At 49.0% G+C, this 20384-nt stretch overlaps 1 protein-coding gene across 2 annotated transcripts in view; it reads right to left on the bottom strand.

The window, feature by feature from the left end:
* The window catches only part of LOC118774031 (collagen alpha-6(IV) chain-like), a 58209-nt gene that overhangs the window by 19973 nt on the left and 17852 nt on the right, over nt 1–20384 (bottom strand). For both annotated transcript variants that reach the window (XM_036523129.1, XM_036523130.1), the window contains exons 4-19: nt 15426–15488; nt 10754–10888; nt 10572–10616; nt 9975–10100; nt 8815–8880; nt 8373–8408; nt 7316–7378; nt 7099–7134; nt 6374–6415; nt 5648–5737; nt 4685–4738; nt 4100–4162; nt 3681–3725; nt 3234–3287; nt 3027–3099; nt 1713–1823 (exon numbers count right to left, since the gene is read on the bottom strand). In XM_036523129.1, coding sequence (XP_036379022.1) covers nt 1713–1823; nt 3027–3099; nt 3234–3287; nt 3681–3725; nt 4100–4162; nt 4685–4738; nt 5648–5737; nt 6374–6415; nt 7099–7134; nt 7316–7378; nt 8373–8408; nt 8815–8880; nt 9975–10100; nt 10572–10616; nt 10754–10888; nt 15426–15488 — 1102 coding nt within the window. The remainder of the gene's footprint in view (nt 1–1712; nt 1824–3026; nt 3100–3233; nt 3288–3680; nt 3726–4099; nt 4163–4684; nt 4739–5647; nt 5738–6373; nt 6416–7098; nt 7135–7315; nt 7379–8372; nt 8409–8814; nt 8881–9974; nt 10101–10571; nt 10617–10753; nt 10889–15425; nt 15489–20384) is intronic.

Genomic DNA, 20384 nt, shown 5'->3' with positions numbered 1-20384 from the left:
TCTATTATAGTTAACCTTATTGATTCCTTTTATAAATTTAAATACCTCAATTAAATCACCCCTAAGCCTCCTCTCGCTTAATCTAAATAGGTTAAGTGACTTGAGTCTTTCCTCATAGCATTTATATTTCATGCCAGGAACTAATTTAGTTGCCCTTCTTTGAACCTTTTCTAAAGCTTCAGTATCTTTTTTATAGTGCGGTGCCCAGAACTGCACACAGTATTCCAGGTGCGGTCTGACTAAGGCATTGTATAATTTTAATATAACCTCTTTAGATTTATACTCAATAGTTTTGGCTATATATCCCAGCATCCTGTTGGCCTTTTTTACTGCTACAGCACACTGCCTAGATCCTGTTAAGCTTGGGTCAACCATTACTCCCAAGTCCTTTTCAGAATGAGCACATTCTAGTTTTTTTCCACCCATGAAGTAGTCTTGTTTAAGGTTCTTATTTCCTACATGCAAGATTTTACATTTATCTAAATTGAAAGTCATCTGCCAGGTATCTGCCCACTTTTGGATGCTGTTTAGGTCTTCCTGTATTATTTTAGTTGATTCTATACTGTTGGCTAGACCCCCTAGTTTTGTGTCATCTGCAAATTTTACTGTTTTACTTCTAACCTCTGCATCAAGATCATTTATGTATATAAGAAATAGCAAAGGCCCCAACACCGATCCCTGCGGGACTCCACTTCGTACAGGACCCTGCTCCGATACAATTCCTCCCACAGTTACAGTCTGCTTTCTATTAGACAGCCAACTTCGAACCCACTCGGTGATGGCTCCTGTAATTCCCGCAGATGTCATTTTCAATATGAGTCTCTCGTGCGGAACTTTGTCAAATGCCTTTTGAAAGTCCAAATAGATAATATCATAAGCCTGGTTTGAGTCCAGACATGCTGTAGCTTCCTCAAAGAAGTCCAGGAGGTTTGTTAAGCATGACCTCCCTCTGCGAAAACCGTGTTGGCTATCATTTAGAACACCATTTCGTTCCAGGGATAATTGCAAATTATCCCTAATGATGGATTCCAGTATTTTGCATGCGATACAAGTTAAGCTGACAGGCCTATAATTTCCTGGTTCAGTCCGGTCTCCTTTCTTGTAGATAGGTACTACACTGCCATGTTTCCAGTCATCTGGTATTTCTCCAGTTTTAAGGGATTGCTTAAAAATAACTGTCAGAGGCTTGTAAACCACCTCTGCTAGTTCTCTGAGAACTCTTGGATATATTCCATCAGGGCCTGCTGCCTTATTTGTTTTAAGTTTTTGAAGTTTATCTAGTACTTCTACATCATTTAAATCAATTTCCTCTATAAGTCTCTGAGAACTGACTGCACCTGAAGGCATATGCAAAAACACTTCACTAGTGAAACTCTCCACAAAGTAACTGTTTAGTGTATCAGCAATAGCTTTGTTATCGTAAACCATAACCCCATCCTTATTTTTTATACCTCTTATTTCATCCTTAACTATCCTTTTTTGACCATAATATTGAAAAAAACGTTTAGAGTTGCTCTTTGCATCTAGTGCAATTTGTCTTTCATAACATCTTTTGGCTTCCCTTATTTTTTTCTTAACTTGAGCTCGCATATTACTGTATTCAATCTTATTTCTATCTGAGCTCTCCAACTTATATTTTCTAAATAATTTCCTTTTTTGTGTTAAACTGTTCCGCAATTAAAGCCAGTGTGTAGTGTGAAAGTTAAGTGTACCTGCAAAGAGTGCTGGCGCTCCCGGACGGCCGGGCGGGCCGGGGTACCCCACCGGACCCTGATCACCAGGAGCACCCGGAGCACCAGCATACCCTGGGTCGCCACGGGGACCTTCAGCCAATCACAGCACAGCAGCAGGAGAAGGTGTGACATCACAGGACAAAGGCAGGAATGAGAGCTGTCAGGGAATGACTAAATGACCAGGTTTAAACGCTTTCTGTGTTTCTCACTCTCAGTAAAACATGCAGCCACATACAGGGATTACGCTTCTGTTTTAACCGTTCTGAGATCATGGAGGAAACAAAGCAGCTGTAAGTATGTAGACAGTGAGGCCGTACTACGCAGTGTGCAGAAGGCAAGGTCAGAGTGTCGGTGCCCATGGCCTGCAGGGTGTCAGGAGACCAGCTCTTTCCCTGTTTGACTTCATCACACACACCTGGGACAGGTGGGCTGACAGGTGGGGGGGGGGGGGGGGTGCAGAGGGAGGTACCAGCAGCGGAGTCAGAGAGGCGGGGCACGCAGGACTGCATCCAATTGGCTGTCTGATGCTGCTGCTGAGAGCTGCTGTTGCTCAAATGAAAAGTGTACATGGTGCACGAGTAGGAAAGGAGTCAAACTTCCATTTGTCAAAGCTGTTCAGGACAGCAGTGTAGCATAGCGGTAATGAGCAGGGCCCCTAACTGAAAGGTTTCTGGTTCGATTCCCTGCTGGGGCACTGCTGTTGTGCACTTGGGCAAGCTACATACCCCACCAATGCCTCAGTAAGCATCCAGCTGTATAAATAGATAACATGTAAAAATCGTAATTCACTCTGGATAAGGGAATCTGCTAAATGATGAGAATGTAATGTTCAGTAGATATGAATTTTAATACGATAATAAGTATAAGGCTTGGAGTCTGATGAAGGGGTCACACCTGGCCATGAACACCTGGCCATCATGCGGACAGCATGAACGGGTAACAAACTGGGAGATGGGGTGGAGGAGGGACGCTGTGACCAGCTGACACAGAAAGGAAAGGCAAGTGGTGAGCAGGATTCTTATATCTTTTTATATCTGTGGGATGGGTTTGTTAATTGGGTAAGGACTATGAAAATTCTCCCACATCATGGCTTGGAACTTCACTTGTGGACGTCTGAACGTCTGAATTCCTCTGATCACTGCCACAGGGTGCTGACTGGGGGTGTCAGAATGTGCTTAAAAGAAAAAACTCAGGAAAAAACTCAGGAAACTGTCTGAGAGATGAGACCTGCAGGTGGGGTGGGACAGAGATCCTTGTGCTTTCTTTGGCAGGGGGGGCTGTGCAGAGACTCACCTTTCACAGCCGCCGCTCCATATGTGCCAGCGTAGCCGGGTGCCCCGGGGGGGCCTGGGTCTCCCTGACTTCCCTAAAAGAAAATGAGACCCCACCACAAAAGCCTCAGTGACGAAGATTGCCCTCACCTCACAGCCCTACAGGCTGAACTGTGACTGTACTCATGTTACTGAATAAATGCTAAATAAATCACTTCTCTGTCCTCACCTTCGGTCCAGGAAATCCAGACCTTCCAGGTAAACCAGGATCGCCAGGAATACCCTGCAGAGAAGAAACACACACACACGCACACACACATACACACACACACACACCCCAAACACAGTGAAACCAATCACATATTTTTTTGTTAAAATATTAGTCAATCTTAATCACTGCTCACTTCAAAACCATTACCAGTCATTACCAAGTCTTAATTTGGGATTACTGATTCTACTGAATGTCAGGCTGATCATGTAGACATTTTTAACAGTTTTAATAATTTCAATTCAGTTCCAATTCCAGTGCTGAGTGAAGAGTCTTGCCATTCAAATTCATGTTGAAGTCTTCACTTCATGAGTGAATCCATGCGCTGTCCCTTCAGTTTAAATGTAACTCCCCGACCCTGGAGTGAAGACTAATGTCACTGCTTCGTGGGGGTTGTAAACGCCCTACCTTTAGGCCAGGAGGTCCTTGTATTCCGTCTAATCCAGATGCGCCCTGACACCAATCACAGACAGACACAAGGCACACGGGAATCAGACGCTTTACCTGCCTCCTCCGCTTCCCACCCCTCCCACACTGCAGCAACAGAGAGCTAACGCCAGCCTTCTGTCCTCCTGTTTCACACAGATCATATAGGCCTGCCACTGGAAACACACAGCTCACCGGCTCCACAGGTAAAACACCACAGTAACAGCTGAACAGATTTCTTAGGCAGCCGACACACAGCAAATACAATGATTTTAGTTATGTTGAGTTTAGGTCATATTAAAATTGATATTAAAGGTTTTATAGAGCACGGTAAACCCATGATGATAGCTGAACAGCTAGACTGCATGTTACTGCACAAACAGGGCTGCAGGGTGACTCACCCGCCCACCAGGGAGCCCTGGGATTCCCGTCTCACCCGTCTCGCCCCGGTACCCGAAGGGACCCTGCCAAAGCCAAATCACACATCCTTACATCACATCCTGCTGTCAGCCTGACCTCACTTCCTGCCTCTCCTCTGGCCACAGTCTTGTTTCTCCCGCTGCAGTGAGGTATAAACCCTCTGCACAGGTCTGTCCTCCTGGGTCTAATGTGCTGTCCCTGGGAGTCCCTGCCAAAGCAAGGCTCTACAGACACAGGGAGGGGTGGAGTCTGTACAGATGGTTATGGGTGGAGTCTGTAGAGACACAGTGAGGGGTGGAGTCTGTAGAGACACAGTGAGGGGTGGAGTCTGTAGAGACACAGTGAGGGGTGGAGTCTGTAGAGACAGTGAGGGGTGGAGTCTGTAGAGACAGTGAGGGGTGGAGTCTGTAGAGACAGTGAGGGGTGGAGTCTGTAGAGATGGTTATGGGTGGAGTCTGTAGAGACACAGTGAGGGGTGGAGTCTGTAGAGACAGTGAGGGGTGGAGTCTGTAGAGATGGTTATGGGTGGAGTTTGTAGAAACATGGTGCTGAATGGACAGTCGTACCGGTGGGCCTGGAGCACCTGGCCAGCCTGCTGGACCAGGGTAACCCCGCTCACCCTGCGGGAGAGAGAGAGAGAGGAAGATGAGTGCAATGAAGGGTCCGACATAAGAAGCACATAAAGCCTTCATAGGCACTGCATTGACGTTCATAAATATTCATGGCAACTGACAGACTTTCACAAGGTATCAAACATCAAAACCCATACCTTTAGTGATAATTCTACAACACATCAAATTATAATGTCAGAGCAATGTCAGAGAACCCACCCCCACCCGTAAGGAAGGGGTACATCCCTCACCCACACAGACACACACATCTCACACACACCTCACCCACACAAACCTCACCCCGCACCCACACAAACACACACCCCACACCCACACAAACACACACCTCACCCACACAAACACAAACACCTCACACACCCCTCACACACACACCTCACCCACACAAACACAAACACCTCACACACACAAACACACACCCCTCACCCACAGACACACACTCCTCACACGCACACACACACCCGCACCACACCCACACAAACACACACTCCTCACCCACACAAACACAAACACCTCACACACCCCTCACCCACACAAACACACACCCCTCACCCACACAGACACACACACCTCACACACACACCTCACACACCCCTCACCCACAGACACACACCCCTCACACACAGACACACACTCCTCACCCACAAACACACCCCTCACCCACAGATCTCACACACCCCTCACCCACAGATCTCACACACCTCACACACCTCACACACCCCTCACCCACACAAACACACACCCCTCACACACCTCACACACACAGACACACACACCTCACACACCCCTCACCCACACAAACACACACACCTCACACACCCCTCACCCACAGATCTCACACACCTCACACACCTCACACACCCCACACCCACACAAACACACACTGTTCCAGTCTGTTACCGGTGGTCCTTTGAGGGTCAGGCTATAACCGTCTCCTGACAGCGTGAACTCCCCCTGCAGCCCTCTGGGTCCAGGCAAACCGATATCACCCTGGCAACACAGTCATTAGCCAATCAATGTATGTTGGGGGAGGGGCCAGTGCGGAGACCATCTCCTCACATCTCCTGACTAAACAGAGGTGGAGCTGTGGTCTGGAGTCTGGAGCAAGGAGAGATGTCTCTCTATTAAAGGGTTCAGAGTGTCTACTGCAGATGCATCAAAATGTAGCCACAGCACACATATAATCACATCAAACTGACATTACTGTGTGGTTATTATAACACCATGAGACTGTGTGTCTTTTCTCCGAGCAGATGAGTGAATGTGTCAAGTCAGATTTCAGCGGAATCTGTCAGTGCAGGTCCTCTTCACAGTTTTCATTACTGTTTGATCAGATCAGTGTGGGTTGTGAAAGATAGTTTTCACAATAATTGTTGTTAATGTTGATTTTTAATTGAAACGCACACAAAAGACCTTCATCATTCTTACAGATTCCTACCACTGAGAATAAATAACTGTACCATATTAATTTTTAAACAGAAAAAAAATCTTTTAAAAGAAGTCCACTGAAACCTGGATTTTAAAAGGTTACATGTGGCGAATATCCAGGGTTTAATGTGAGTCTTTGCCAAATCGGCATGAAAATAAAATGTAAAGAGAAACGAGTTCAGCCGTGAGAGAGGTTACCTTGTCTCCGCGTTCCCCTTTGAAACCTAACCCAGAGCTCCCCTGCAAAAACAGTGATTCAGTCAGATACAGTCAGGAAGAAGGTTTGGTCTGTGCATTATTTAGTCAGAAAAAATGATTCACTCTGAATGTGATTCATTCTGAAAGAGTAATTCAGTTGGAACAATACAATATTAAAAGACTGATTTATTTATAAAAGAGTGATTCTTTCAGAAAGTGAAATTCATCACAAAAGACTGATTCAGTCAGAAAGCGATGACATGACTCCTTTGCAGGTAACAGTCACTGCCCAGACTGTATGACTTTTCCCAGCTGCTAACAGGGAGAAGGAATCTGCAATAACCTCAAAGGGCCTTTCACACCTCCTGCAATGTCTGTGCAGGTTTTCTCCATTTGCATTACTGTCATTTACAAAAGAAGGCTCTTTTCTCAGGAACAGAAATGGCCATAGACATCTCATTGAAATAATGAAAACTACATCAGTCTCTCAATATTTGTATGGTCAGAATATCTCTCTTGGTCTGCTTTGGTTCTGAGTTTAGCAAGCGCCTCAAAGATCCATAAAAAGAAACAACTATTACATATAGACGGATAAGTTGTACATCAGCCATCATGGCCTACAGACAATGCTGCCCTCTGGTGTCAATATGAGGTACTGCACCGAGTCCCCTCAGTCCGGCCCAGCACTGCACCGACTCTGATGCCACCAGAGCTAGAGGACTTACTGTTGGACCTGGAGGACCAGGAGGACCAGGAGCACCCTGTGGGAAACAGACCGTTAGTCATCTTTTCCTCCACTGAGGACTGCAGGGAATTAGATTTAAATTTAAAACACACATGATTCTCAGAGAAATGTGCAATTAATAATGATATTCAAACAGTCTGCAAAAGCAGAAACCCTTTGACTCATAGTGATGATGTTGAGATGAGAGGAACACTTACAGGAGTTCCATCCGGGCCTCTGGGACCAGTTGGGCCGCGAACTCCGGTCACACCCTGCGGACCCTGGGAGAGACCACACCGTGAACACACAGTGACCTCACAGTGACCACACAGTGATCGCGGTCATGGAGAGACCACACCATGAACACACAGTGACCATTCAGTGACCACGATCATGACAGGTCAGCAGGAAACAGTGCATGTCTGATCGAACCATGGAAGCCGCATTTCTGCAGTGCAAAGGGGCAGAATGGACAGTCTCTATGAGGGTACCTCACCTAGGAGGTAATCACATTCAAGGAATAAGCAGAACCAACAGACAACTAAGTCGTAAAATTATATATTTTAATCATCAACAGCAAAATACGGGCACTTAGCAAAGCTAATGGCATATATCAGTGACTGAGTAAAAACAGGACCTGAGTCACACGCTGCTACGCTGCATCTGCCCAATATGATTCTCCGCTCTCTCCTGAAAATGCCATACAGGTGCACAGGTATATGACACAGGTGTGGATGTTAGTACCGGTGGCTCTTTTACAGTTGTTTTGCCTTCTTTACCACTGCTCAATGAGACTATAACGCACGAACAGATGTGTTGAGGTAGATTGCCTGATACAGGTACAGAGTGGAGTGCAAGTCGCAGCAGGGTTAGATACTGCATCATTAACGTGTGTACCCAGAATACAAAGGCAATTGGCATCACCAACAGATAACAGTCTGATACAAACCTGTGGCACTTCAGGCTGTGTGGTTTAAGCTTAATGTTGTACCGTAATAGTTTAAGATTGACAGCACTTCCCACAATGCACTTGAATGTACTGCTGAATGCACTTCTCCAAGTCATTCTGGATCAGAGCGTCTGCAAAATGACTCAATGCAAACGTAAACGCAGGTCTTTTACACCACAGGCAATCTGTAATACCTTTTGAAAAAATGGAAGGATAGTCTTGCACATATGTTGTGCTATACTCTCCTTATCACATTTGTACATGTAAAATCAGACTGTTTTTTCCTTTTTTAGCCTTTCAAAGGGACATTTAAAATATACACTTACAATCACACCATGCAATCCAGGCAACCCGGGTTCTCCCTGCAACCAATAAGAGACAAACCTGGATTACATCACATACAGGGCAAAAGCAAACTGCTTCAGAGCCTCCTTCTGGGCACGGTTGCTATGGTATCAGCTGGTTCTGAGTTCTGAGCATGTCCAGTGAGTTTGGCCCAGTGTGGTCACAGCATCTACCAAAGACTTCATTCAAAAGACAGGAAGTGACAAAACAGAGATGCACATGTTGCTGCTGGTTCTGGATCAGTTTTCATAGATCAGCAGAGTGGTGTCCTGTGACCTCACACTCATCCTCCAAGGCTGAAACAGAGGCAATATCCCTGTCACTTTCTGTTCATAAAACTGGTGTGATTTCTCTGTGCTTACTGTTTACGAACACAAACAAATAGTCATATTATTTACAGGTGAAAATTAGAGGCTGAATTACCCGGACGCCTCTGCCGAAACTAGAGTACACAGGATCCCCCTTCTGACCTTTGGGACCAGGTGGACCCTGGGGAGAGAGAGCAGGAGAGGAGGAGAGGGAGAGGGAGAGGGAGAGAGGGAGAGAGAGCAGGAGAGGAGGAGAGGGAGAGAGAGAGAGAGAGAGAGAGAGAGAGAGAGAGAGAGGGAGAGAGAGAGAGAGAGAGAGAGAGAGAGGGAGAGGGAGAGGGAGCGGGAGAGAGGGAGAGAGAGAAAGAGAGACAGAGAGAGAGGTGGAGAGAGAAAGAGAGAGAGAGAGAGAGAAGAAAGGAGAGAGGGAGAGGGAGAGAGACAGAAGAAAAGAGAGAGGGAGAGAGAAAGTGGGAGAGAGAGAGAGAGAGAGAGGAAGGGAGAGAGAAAAGGTCAGGATCAGTCAGTGCGACAAAGCACTCAAACAGCCAACTCTCTCAATAAACAACTTTTCAATAAGTGAATCTGTAAACACAAAGAAACACCTACCTAATGCAGTGATAGCATGGGGGGAGTAGTGGCAGCGTTAGGGGGTACAGTGAGAGCATTAGGGGGTACAGTGAGAGCGTTAGGGGGTACAGTGAGAGCGTTAGGGGGTACAGTGAGAGCGTTAGGGGGTACAGTGACAGCGTTAGGGGGGTAAAGTGAGAGCGTTAGGGGGTACAGTGGCAGCATTAGGGGGTACAGTGGGAGCGTTAGGGGGTACAGTGGCAGCGTTAGGGGGTACAGTAGGAGCATTAGGGGGTACAGTGAGAGCGTTAGGGAGTACAGTGACAGCGTTAGGGGGTACAGTGGGAGCGTTAGGGGGTACAGTGGGAGCGTTAGGGGGTACAGTAAGAGCGTTAGGGGGTACAGTGGGAGCGTTAGGGGGTACAGTGGGAGCGTTAGGAGGTAGAGTGGGAGCGTTAGGGGGGTACAGTGACAGCGTTAGGGGGTACAGTGGGAGCGTTAGGGGGTACAGTGGGAGTGTTAGGGGGTTCAGTGGGAGCGTTAGGGGGTACAGTGGGAGTGTTAGGGGGTTCAGTGGGAGCGTTAGGGGGGTACAGTGACAGCGTTAGGGGGTACAGTGGGAGCGTTAGGGGGTACAGTGGGAGCGTTAGGGGGTACAATGGGAGCGTTAGGGGGTACAGTTGCAGTGTACTCAGCTCTACTTACTCGCACCCCCGTTGAGCCTGGCAGCCCATCCGGGGACTGGAGTCCGGGGTCGCCTATGACACCCGCCACGCCATCACAGCCATCGGGCCCCGGGGGGCCCCTGCTTCCATCCGGCCCCGGGTGACCCTGTGAAGATGGGAAATCACCAAGCGTACGGATTCATCTCACCACCCTCGCCATCTCAGGGGCCTGTGGCATGATCCCCTAAAGTGGGCCCCCATTGGAGGATAATCGCTACACTGCAGGTGCCTGACGAATCACAGAGCGCCATCAGAGTGGTGTGCCCGCCCCTTCCACAGCGGAGCAAAACTGCTGTGGGCTTTCAGATATCTGCAGCCTGTTTCGAACCCTGACTGCAGGGCTCAGCCTGCTCTTTAGAAGACAGAGGTCTTGCCGAGTTAGCTACTCAGGAGCTGGCGAAGAAAAAAGGGCCGAAGAGCAGCTTCCATTTTAGTTGAGTTGAGTTTGAGTTATATTAAACATTTCAACACACGTCCACACTGAAACCAGGCTTGGGCTGAGACCCCATTTGGTTTCATCAGATATGTGATACTGAACGATAAGCTGATTAGTCAGTCTCGATTGGGCTGCACTCACCGGCACGCCGTCAGCTCCAGCAAAGCCCGGCACACCCATGGGCCCCTGGGGACATACACAGAGACGGGGGTCAGAAAGCAGACCAAAAAGAAACTCACACCGTATGAATGAACAACCAGCAGCAATCAAACACAGTAACGTGATGGTCTCCTCATCTCGCTGACGTCACACACAGGACTCACCTTGTCTCCTTTCTGGCCACGGAGGCCTGTAGGTCCAGGGTTTCCGATGTCCCCCCTAGGCCCTGCGGGGCCCGCCACTCCTGGGAAGCCCTCGGGGCCACTCACCCCAATCGGCCCCAGGGGCCCTGGCCGACCCTGCGGGGAGACACAGATCAAGAGTCAAACCTGCAACTCCTGGCACCCCTGCTGAACCAAATGCAGCTCTTCACTGCCAGCTAATGGCAGGAGGCTGTTTCAAGCTGAATTTCTGCCAGAGCCACAGAGCACAGACAGGAATGAGTTAAAAGCACACTGTTATATTAATCTTTGCAGCTGTAGGGGCAGCTCTGTATTTTTAACTTCAGCTGTGTGTCATTTTCTGCATTGTGATTTCATTTGAACAAATTCAGCCTACTGAGAGTGTCACAAGTGTGTGTAAGTTTTTGTGAATGAGTGCGTTGTCTGATTTCCAGTGAGTGGAGTCTGCTGACCCAAATACACTTGCTCATTAAAGGGGCTGCTCATTGTATGAAACTACAGAGTCAAACTACAGAACTACTGACTGAGCGCTCAGCTCACCTGTCACCTGACGCATCGCGAACACGCCTGACCTTTACCTGCGAGATCAGTGGCGTGTGCTCTGCCCATGCGTGCTTGGTCTTGCTCAGCAAGTGTTTTTCGGTGTCCAGGTGAGAATCTGACACGCAGAGCTGACAGGTTTGAAAGGCCCCTGACATGGGTAGGCTCCTTCTGCCTGAGGAGCTGTCTAATTAAAGGCAGTCATTATGGCACATAGACGAGCTGGCGGGGGGGGCGGGCACTGGCCTTTGCGTGCCAGAGCATCATTATTAATAAAATGCTTTGAACATCTGAGGGGAAAATCGACCTCATATTTAACATCTTTACTTCGATGAAAACAGACAGGAGGTTAGATGGTGTGTGACACCGCGCCTGTGAGGCGCGCTGTCAGGCCCCGCCTCCGACCCCACCCTGGCCCCGCCCACCCCAGACCTGCAGCACAGCAGCACCAGGCACTGCGCTGGCTAAACCCTCACAGGCGGATCTCTGATACAACACTGCCACCTACTGTAAGGAGTGTGCACCACAGGACTTCCTGCCAGGCATGTTCTGTTATAAACTCATCATTCAGTCCAGGAGCTTTCAGCCTTTGCGGTGCTGTTTTTCTCCACAGGGGGGCAATAGCCTCCTGCTTGTAATATCAGCAGTGTCTCTGGAGCTGTTCACTGTGACAGTTAATACAATATCGCACTGTAAAATTGAAATATTATTATTATTAGGGTTTATATTAATATATTATTGATATATTGCTATTGTTATGAATAGGGGTTATATTATTACTGACATATTATTATTAATAGTATTTCTATTACTGAACCCAGGGCTCTGCTGCACTGTGGGGCTGTGCCTATGACACTGGGGCAGTTTTAATGATCTCTGAGGGAATGACACTCTTCTGTACCCCAACTCCCCCTCTCCGATTCACTATTTCTCTCTCTCTCCCCCTCCCTCCCTCCCTCCCTCCCTCCCTCTCCCTCTCCCTCTCCCTCTCTCTCTCTCTCTCTCTCTCTCCCTCTCCCTCTCCCTCTCTCCCTCCTTCTCTCTCCCCCTCCCTTTCTCTCTCTCTCCCCCTCCCTCCCTCCCTCCCTTTCTCGCTCTCTCTCTCTCCCCCTCTCCCTCTCCCTCTCCCTCTCCCTCTCCCTCTCCCTCTCCCTCTCTCTCCCTCTCCCTCTCCCTCTCCCTCTCTCCCTCCTTCTCTCTCCCCCTCCCTTTCTCTCTCTCTCCCCCTCCCTCCCTCCCTCCCTTTCTCGCTCTCTCTCTCTCCCCCTCCCCCTCTCCCTCTCCCTCTCCCTCTCCCTCTCCCTCTCCCTCCCTCTCCCTCTCCCTCTCCCTCTCCCTCTCCCTCTCCCTCTCCCTCTCCCTCTCCCTCTCTCTCTCTCTCTCTCTCTCTCTCTCTCTCTCTCTCTCTCTCTCTCTCTCTCTCTCTCTCTCTCTCTCCCTCTCTCTCCGTAATGAGCCATAATGAGCCGCACTCTGACCCTCCTCAGGGTGCTGGGAGATGAGATCTCCGTCTGGGTGTCAGGTCAGAAGCCGAGCTGATTACGAACACGTTTCACTCCTGCTGTAAAATGACAGGCCTCCTCGCCTCCAGCACCACAGGCAGCGCGTAACACTTCTAAAATAAAAACCGGAGCAGATGAAATAATTACAGAAATAATGACTGAAGCCCTGGCCTGTGTGCCCAAAGGGAATGTGTTTAACAGGACCTGAGCGATCTGAACTCTCCGCAGTGAGAGAGAAACAGAGCCCAGAACAGGGATCCTTCAGCCGGCCGCACTGAGACTGCAGTTGCACGCTTCCACCAGCAGAGTGCAGTGCCACTGTCTCTTTCTCAGTGTGCAGATCATTCAGCGTTCGTTCACACTGAGACCACCTTCCCGCGCTTAGTGCAGTCAAGCTACACATACAGTCCGTTCAGGAAAGACGGCAACGACTGCATCAGTCCTGCTGGCAGCAGGTAGCAGGGGCCACTGCTAACTCAAACCCTACATTCTGTCAAGATCCCTATGCAGCTGGCAGCTGGTAGCAGCAGCCCAGTGAATAACTGCGCAGACAGTAAATCCCATCATGCTTAGCGAAGCAGACAGCGCCCTCACGGCACTGCCTCGCTGCTCCCCTCAGTCAGCACTCGCCTGGTTAAGTTATAAAATGTGTTTTTCTACACAGCATGTGGTGGAAAAGCCTTGTGACAGTACATCCATCACAAGGTCTGTGTGTGAAACAATCCATCAGTACACATTCTTCTATGCTAATCCACTACCCCATAATAATCAGCTTGTTCAAAAATAAATCACCTCAACGTGGAACCCCATGTGCGATGATTTCGGCAGGAAATGTACTTTATTTCTCTTCCTGTCATATATAACCTTTTTCTCCACATATTTTAAGAGTAGAACTCATGAAGTAGGTCAGGATCTGCCTGAGGGTAGAGCCTGGAATTCTGGGAAAGCAGAGGAACTTTGAACCTGAGAGATTATCCCCATCAGCCCGGGGGGGGGGGTTACTCTGGGAGCTGAACGTTCATGTAGGAAATGCAGCACTGTTGGAAAAAGAGACCTAATAATAGGATTAGCCAATCAGTGTCAGGAAAAGTTATGAGGTCATCAGCTACAAGTTGATACACTGTACCCGTTCCTCTCTGCAGCCCCCGCACTCTCCACCCAGCCTCCCCGCTACCCCACAGCCCTGCCCCAGGGGCCACTTCTCTCCACTTGCACCTGAGAAGGAATGAGGTGCTTTGGGGGGAACTGCAGGGCATCACCTGCTTCTCCCCTGACCCCCCCGGAATGTGGCTGCACCCCCCTTGCCTCCCTCACACGGGGGCATTTTCTGACATCATCATGTGGCCCAGTGAGTCGGCAGACAGTAAGGGAGGGAGGAGGAGGGAGATTTGAAACTTTCGCTTTGAGGCACCCTCTGTCCTTTCTCTGCGCCTCCACCCAGCGGCATTCTGGGACACCAAAGTGTGACAGAAGAAAAGTGCTTCTCATGCACAAATGTGATCATTATCCTGTATCCGCTGCTGTCAGGCAAAGAGCTGACGGATGATGCTATCCAGTGGCATAACGAGTTAGTTACACCTAGTTAACCGTCTAGTTATTATAGCTAGCTCCTTATTTTAAGTTAACTGCCTAGTTATGACAGTTAACTCCCTTTATTTTAGCTAGCTGGTGAATGCATCTGTCTGAATCTCACTGTCAGTGTGAGTCTGAATCTCACTCTGTCAGTGTGAGTCTGAATCTCACTGTCAGTGTGAGTCTGAATCTCACTCTGCCAGTGTGAGTCTGAATCTCACTATGTCAGTGTGAGTCTGAATCTTACTCTGTCAGTGTGAGTCTGAATCTCACTGTCAGTGCGAGTCTGAATCTCACTGTCAGTGCGAGTCTGAATCTTACTGTCAGTGTGAATCTGAATCTCACTGTCAGTGTGAATCTGAATCTCACTAGGTGGGTTTCCATTGCAGTTTTGCACAAAATAGAGCATTTTTTAAAAAAAAAGTTTACCTAAAGTTTAACAAAACACAGCTGCGAATGGTCTATGTTTCCACTGAGTGATGTTATGCAATTAAAGCTGGGTTTTCTTCTCTCGCAATAGTAATTCCAATTAAACATGGCGACGGATCTCCGAGGCCTGATAAGTGTCGGCACGGTGAGTCCGATGACTTAAATGCAAAAAATGTGTTTCCATTTCAATTTTGTGAAATATTGCTTTGTCGGATCGTCTGAAAAACTACCTCATGCAAGCGTATAAACTTTTTTGCGATATTTTCTGAAATTCACGTGTTTTCATTATTCATTTTTTAGTTTGCAATTTCAAATTGCGCATTAAGCAGGTTAATGGAAACCCACCTACTGTCAGTGTGAATCTCTGAATCTGTCAGCATGAGTCTCTGAATCTGTTGGTCTGTCAGTATGAGTGTGTCAATCTCTCAGTCTCTCAGTGTGTCTCTCAGTATGAGTGTGTCAGGGTGAGATTCCCAGTGCAAGGCTGGAGTGGAGGTCGGAGTTACAGTGTGTATCATGCAGTGATGTGTGGGGGGGGGGGGGGGGGGTCATAGAAGGCATGGCGACACATTGGCACCCTCAGCAAAGAGAGAAAGGGAGGTGTAACTTACCCTGCTCCCCTTCTCTGGATTACACACACAATCCTCTCCACAGCCATCTCCTGAACAAGGTTCCTGAAAAAGAGGTCCCCAGAGAGGGGGGGGGGGGAAAGAAAGAGGGGGGGAGAGAGGGTGAGGGGGGGAAGAGATATTATTCACATTGTGCGAAGACACTCATTTCATTCCTGCAACCAGACACCTGAGTGAATTCAGATAACAGACACCATCTTCCAGCTACTCAGTGGACTCTGGGACCTGTGAGGGTGATGGCATTTGGACCGCAGCAAAAATCCACACTTTGAAAACTGATTCCAAAGACAAAATCTAGATGCTTTTCCTTTGTCTATCTGCCTGTTAGCACATTTCACAATCCCACAATGCATCTGTCTCTCTTCATCGGTTGTATCAGTGGAGCCACATTTTCGCACAAACATGCAGGTATGTGTGAGGAGCGTGTGATTGATGGGTCCCTTCAGTTCTCTGCAGTAAACAGCGTGGTCTTCAGTGAGGGAATCTCGGTTACAGCGAAGCGACCCGGTTACCGCGCTGACGCCCCCTGGCCTTCAGCCCATTGTGTCCACGCTCTCATTTTACTCACATTCAGCGTTAGAACATTTTTCTGACGCCTGAAAAGAGGCAATTTGCTGTCCCCACCTTGCTGGGAAACAGTGGTTTCAGGTGACAGGTAGGCAGGTCACACTGATACTCACAGGTAGGCAGGTCACACTGATACTCACAGGTAGGCAGGTCACACTGACACTCACAGGTAGGCAGGTCGCACTGACACTCACAGGTAGGCAGGTCACACTGACACTCACAGGTAGGCAGGTCACACTGACACTCACAGGTAGGCAGGTCGCACCGACACTCACAGGTGGGCAGGTCACACTGACACTCACAGGTAGGCAGGTCACACTGACACTCACAGGTAAGAGTCTACAGGCTAAATCGCAGGGTCAAGCTCCAGGCCTGAAGGAGAGACCAGTCTTCCCTCGGCCTGAAGGACCATCCAAACCAGAACTCCAGTGCTTCTGGAGATGGATTTTAGTTTGCTTATGTGATACTGTAACTGCCCTGAACGAGCACCCTGTCGTATAACCCCCTCCGCTGCCTCTTTCATATTATGGTATCAAAAAAGAGGAAGGAGAGTCCTGCCAGTCAGAGGCCACTACGGTAGGATCTGTCTGTATTCGGTGTCGAGGGGTCGGGGGTATCAGGTGTGGCGGTGAGTCTGGGGTCGCAGGAGCGCAGGCTGAATGGGGGGATTACAGGAAAGAAAAACAACATAGCTATGCTACAACAGGCCCGTCACCCTGTGAAGCGTGTGCTTGCGTGCACATGTGTTGCGTGTAGCGTGTTACTGAGTGCATGGGAAAGCTCACAGGCAGGAGCAGCAGGCAAGCTGTAACATGATCACATGTTCACATGCGCGTCACATGATCTATCAGGCTGGGTAATTCCTCAGACCCCTGGCCTCCTTTTCATAGGCTGCCTCTAGGGCAGAGAGAGGGAGGGAGGGGGAGGCAAGAAGGTGCCACTCACTGCAGGTGGCCCTGCCCCTAACACCCCCCCGACCTCTCCCAACATCTAACCATACTGACTGCTGAAAGGTAACACACACATACACACACACATATACACACACTCATGTGCGCGCGCGCGCGCACACACACACACACACACACACACACACACACACACACACATTTAGCCTGAGCCCAGAGGATAGATGAACAGAGATCAGTTCCTATTCTCTTAAGCAAAAAACACAACTCTAATTTTGCACTTTACTGAAATGGATACAGTGCACTGACCTGAGGTAGGCAGGGGAAGATTGAGTCTACGGACATTTCAGCTCTTCTTGGTCTAATGGAACCTCTGTGTTTCCTCAGGTATAGCATTGCAGGTTAAAAGCTTTAATAGGCTTCACAGATACGTAACCATTTCCACAGCACAGGTACTGTGCAGCACTGATCATGAGACTGGAAGGGAGAGAGGGGGCGAGACCCAGGTAAAGGTGGGGGGGGGGGGGTGTCTCCGTGCTTTCATTCTGTTAATCATTGTATTGATGTATCACGCAAATTAACTCACTGGGGTGGTGAGGTGCTGAGAGTGGAATTCTAACTTTGGACAAAGATTTCTACTTTCACTCACACATTCATCACCATGGGCCCCCCCAGGATGTCAGAGTCTCCAGACATAACTCACACATGCTACTGTACTAAAATACTAAATCTTTCTGCTCTTCTCTCACACTAAATCTAGCTACTCCAGTTGCACCCCGAGACAGCCCCTGGGTCAGGACACATGGCATTTATCTGGCTAAGTGGATCCTCACTTAAAGGCAAGTCATTTGGATGGAGTGCGGAGGAGCCGAGCTTGGCATGGTTACCAGCGGCGACGTCCTTTCCCCCTCCCTGCTGTCAACACCTGCAGTGCGGGCCGCAGAGTAAATAAATTACACAAACCGAATGAAATTCCACGTCAGTCAAGTGGAGGAGGACAGGGAGTGGAAGACCTGAAACAAGATGGAGCACATCACCCCCAGCCCCCCCAGCGGTGCAGCTGCCCTGCCTCCCAAGGTAACACAGGCAAGCAGCGACACACGCCACTGATGCCTGGCTGACCCAGGGGTGAAGTGCCACTCCCCACTGGGGGCCCGTCCACACAACAGACTCCCCACCGACAGCCACTGTGCTCTTTTCAATATAGGACCCTAACTGCACAATCAAAACAGATTTCTCAACCTGTTTCATAAAGCATCATCTACTTTCCACTCTGGTGGTCACATTACAGCATACTTGCCATTTATCAGCGTGCACAACTTAACTTGTGGTGGGGCTTGAAAGGTGTTATGCTCACACTCACTGGTCTGGGAGTGTTGTGAGCCTGGTCTGACACGGTTGCTCGTTTAAGTTGAATGGATAAACTTATGTTTTATTGTGATGGAAGTTGCTCTGGATAAGAGCGTCTGTTAAATACACGTAATGTAATGTACAGAGCACAACAGAAGCAGTGACCACGCGCTTACACACAAGCACGCATGCACGCTCACTCACTCTCTCTCTCATACAGACACACACGCACGCACACACACACACACTCAGTCACTCACTCTCTCTCTGTCACACACACACACACACACAAACACACACACACACACACTCATACAGTAGTTTCCACAGACAGCTGTCCAAAGGGTGTCAGTAAACCAAGGTGTATGACATCACCGATGAGCCGCCCACACATGCCTGTGGAATATTCAAATTTCTGCCAGAATCCACTGGGGGAGAGGAGTGTGAGACAGCCGGGATTTATGGACATTATTGGGGATTACAGTGCACACATGGCCCCAAACCCCAGATCCTAATGTACTGAAAAAGCATTTCTCTGCACCTGCAGGGCCTGCGAAGTGTCACATTCAGCTCGAGTGGCAGGAGAGTGACAGACTGTCTTGGGGGGGCTCGCATGTTCTCCCGCTCCCACTCGGCCTAAATAACAGCAGTCTCTCTGCCCTTGTCAGCACGGGATTCCACCCCTGCGGGATTCTCCTGGAGTCCTGCAAAGAACCATGGGTAACATGCTGGGCCCATTCACACCTGAGAAAGAGTACATTTCCACCACATTTCACCTGTGCAACATCAAACACTGTCTGCTCCAGCGGACAGAGAAAACACCAAGCAGAAAGTACCCCTCGGTCCCATCTGCCTACCCTGAAGGGTCTGCACCTCCTGCTTGTGCCAGTGGGCTGTTGCCATGGCCTGTCTGCTGGCCAGGACGGCTGTAAGCCTCTCCTTGCTTCTGAGCCCCTGCCAGGCCCTGAACGAGCTCAGACACACGTCGTCTCTGTTTACCTCACATTCACATCAATGGCAGCCACGACCCGCTCAGCTCCCTTACTGTCTGCAAGGAGGCCTTGCTGCCTGAATGGAGCTGGGTCAGTAGGGGGCAGTGTTCCCTCTGGACCAAGCGGGAAACCAATGCCCCTGTGCGGAGATAGGAGGCCTGCAGCAGAGGCTGTCTCTCAGGCGACTGATGTCCTGAGACACTACAGTCACTAAAGGCCACACTGGCTTGTATCATTGCCAAATCCCTCCTAACAGTCCTCTTGTTTTGTTAAACATTTGCCCTCCTCCTTACCTGGCTCTCACCCGTTACTGCTAAGCACTCTGGGACGCCTGAGAGGGTTGAAAGGTGAAGAAATAAATCAAGTAAAATTCATTGTTATTGTTTGTAGAATTACTTTCAGCTTGAGAAAGGGCAGGTGTGAGCCAGGTGAGACAGGAGATCTGCACAGACATGTCTACCTGTATCTGCAGCTGCCTGTCACTCCGAGGCCTTTATTCTGTGGATGTGACCCAGACACTGCAGGGTCACTGGCCCCCGATCTGCTGGTACACAGTAAACAGCTCACAGCTACAGTTATCAGTCTAATAACCCCAACAGCACCCAGAGCCGCCCCGTCACACTGAATAATGAGCTTCTAACTGTTCTAGTTCATCTTTCTTTTTCATTCTCTTCTCCCACCCCTGAAGGGTCTCCCCACATCCTGATTGGCCATCTCTGCTTCCTGCTGCCTGAACACTGCATATCAAATCCATCCACGCTGGGCTTGTGAACCGACACACCGGTTGTGAAATTTATTTCCCTTTTTTTACACAGGTGACAGAGGCATGAATTACTGCTACAGAGGTTTCTCAGAATCGTTTCCATCCCTGTTCCTGATGGAAAAGTTTTGTGACACTGGCTGGTCCCAGCGCATCTTCCTCACACTGATACTCCATGCTTGGAAATGTTTGTTCCTCCCACACTTTTCAAAATGATTTATTCCTGCTATATTTGGTTTTTAATCTTCATTTGCGCAGCCCCTCAAACACCATAAATTAGTTTACAGATAATCGGCAGTCAGCTGTCATTGTCAGTTGCGGCTAATAACAGTCAGTATATCAGCCATTCTAAGACGCTGGGTGG

Source organism: Megalops cyprinoides, chromosome 3 (genome assembly GCF_013368585.1).
Source record: "Megalops cyprinoides isolate fMegCyp1 chromosome 3, fMegCyp1.pri, whole genome shotgun sequence".
Lineage (NCBI taxonomy): Eukaryota > Metazoa > Chordata > Actinopteri > Elopiformes > Megalopidae > Megalops > Megalops cyprinoides.
The sequence above is the reverse complement of the archived record's forward strand: the minus strand, read 5'-3'. Positions and strand labels throughout refer to the sequence as shown.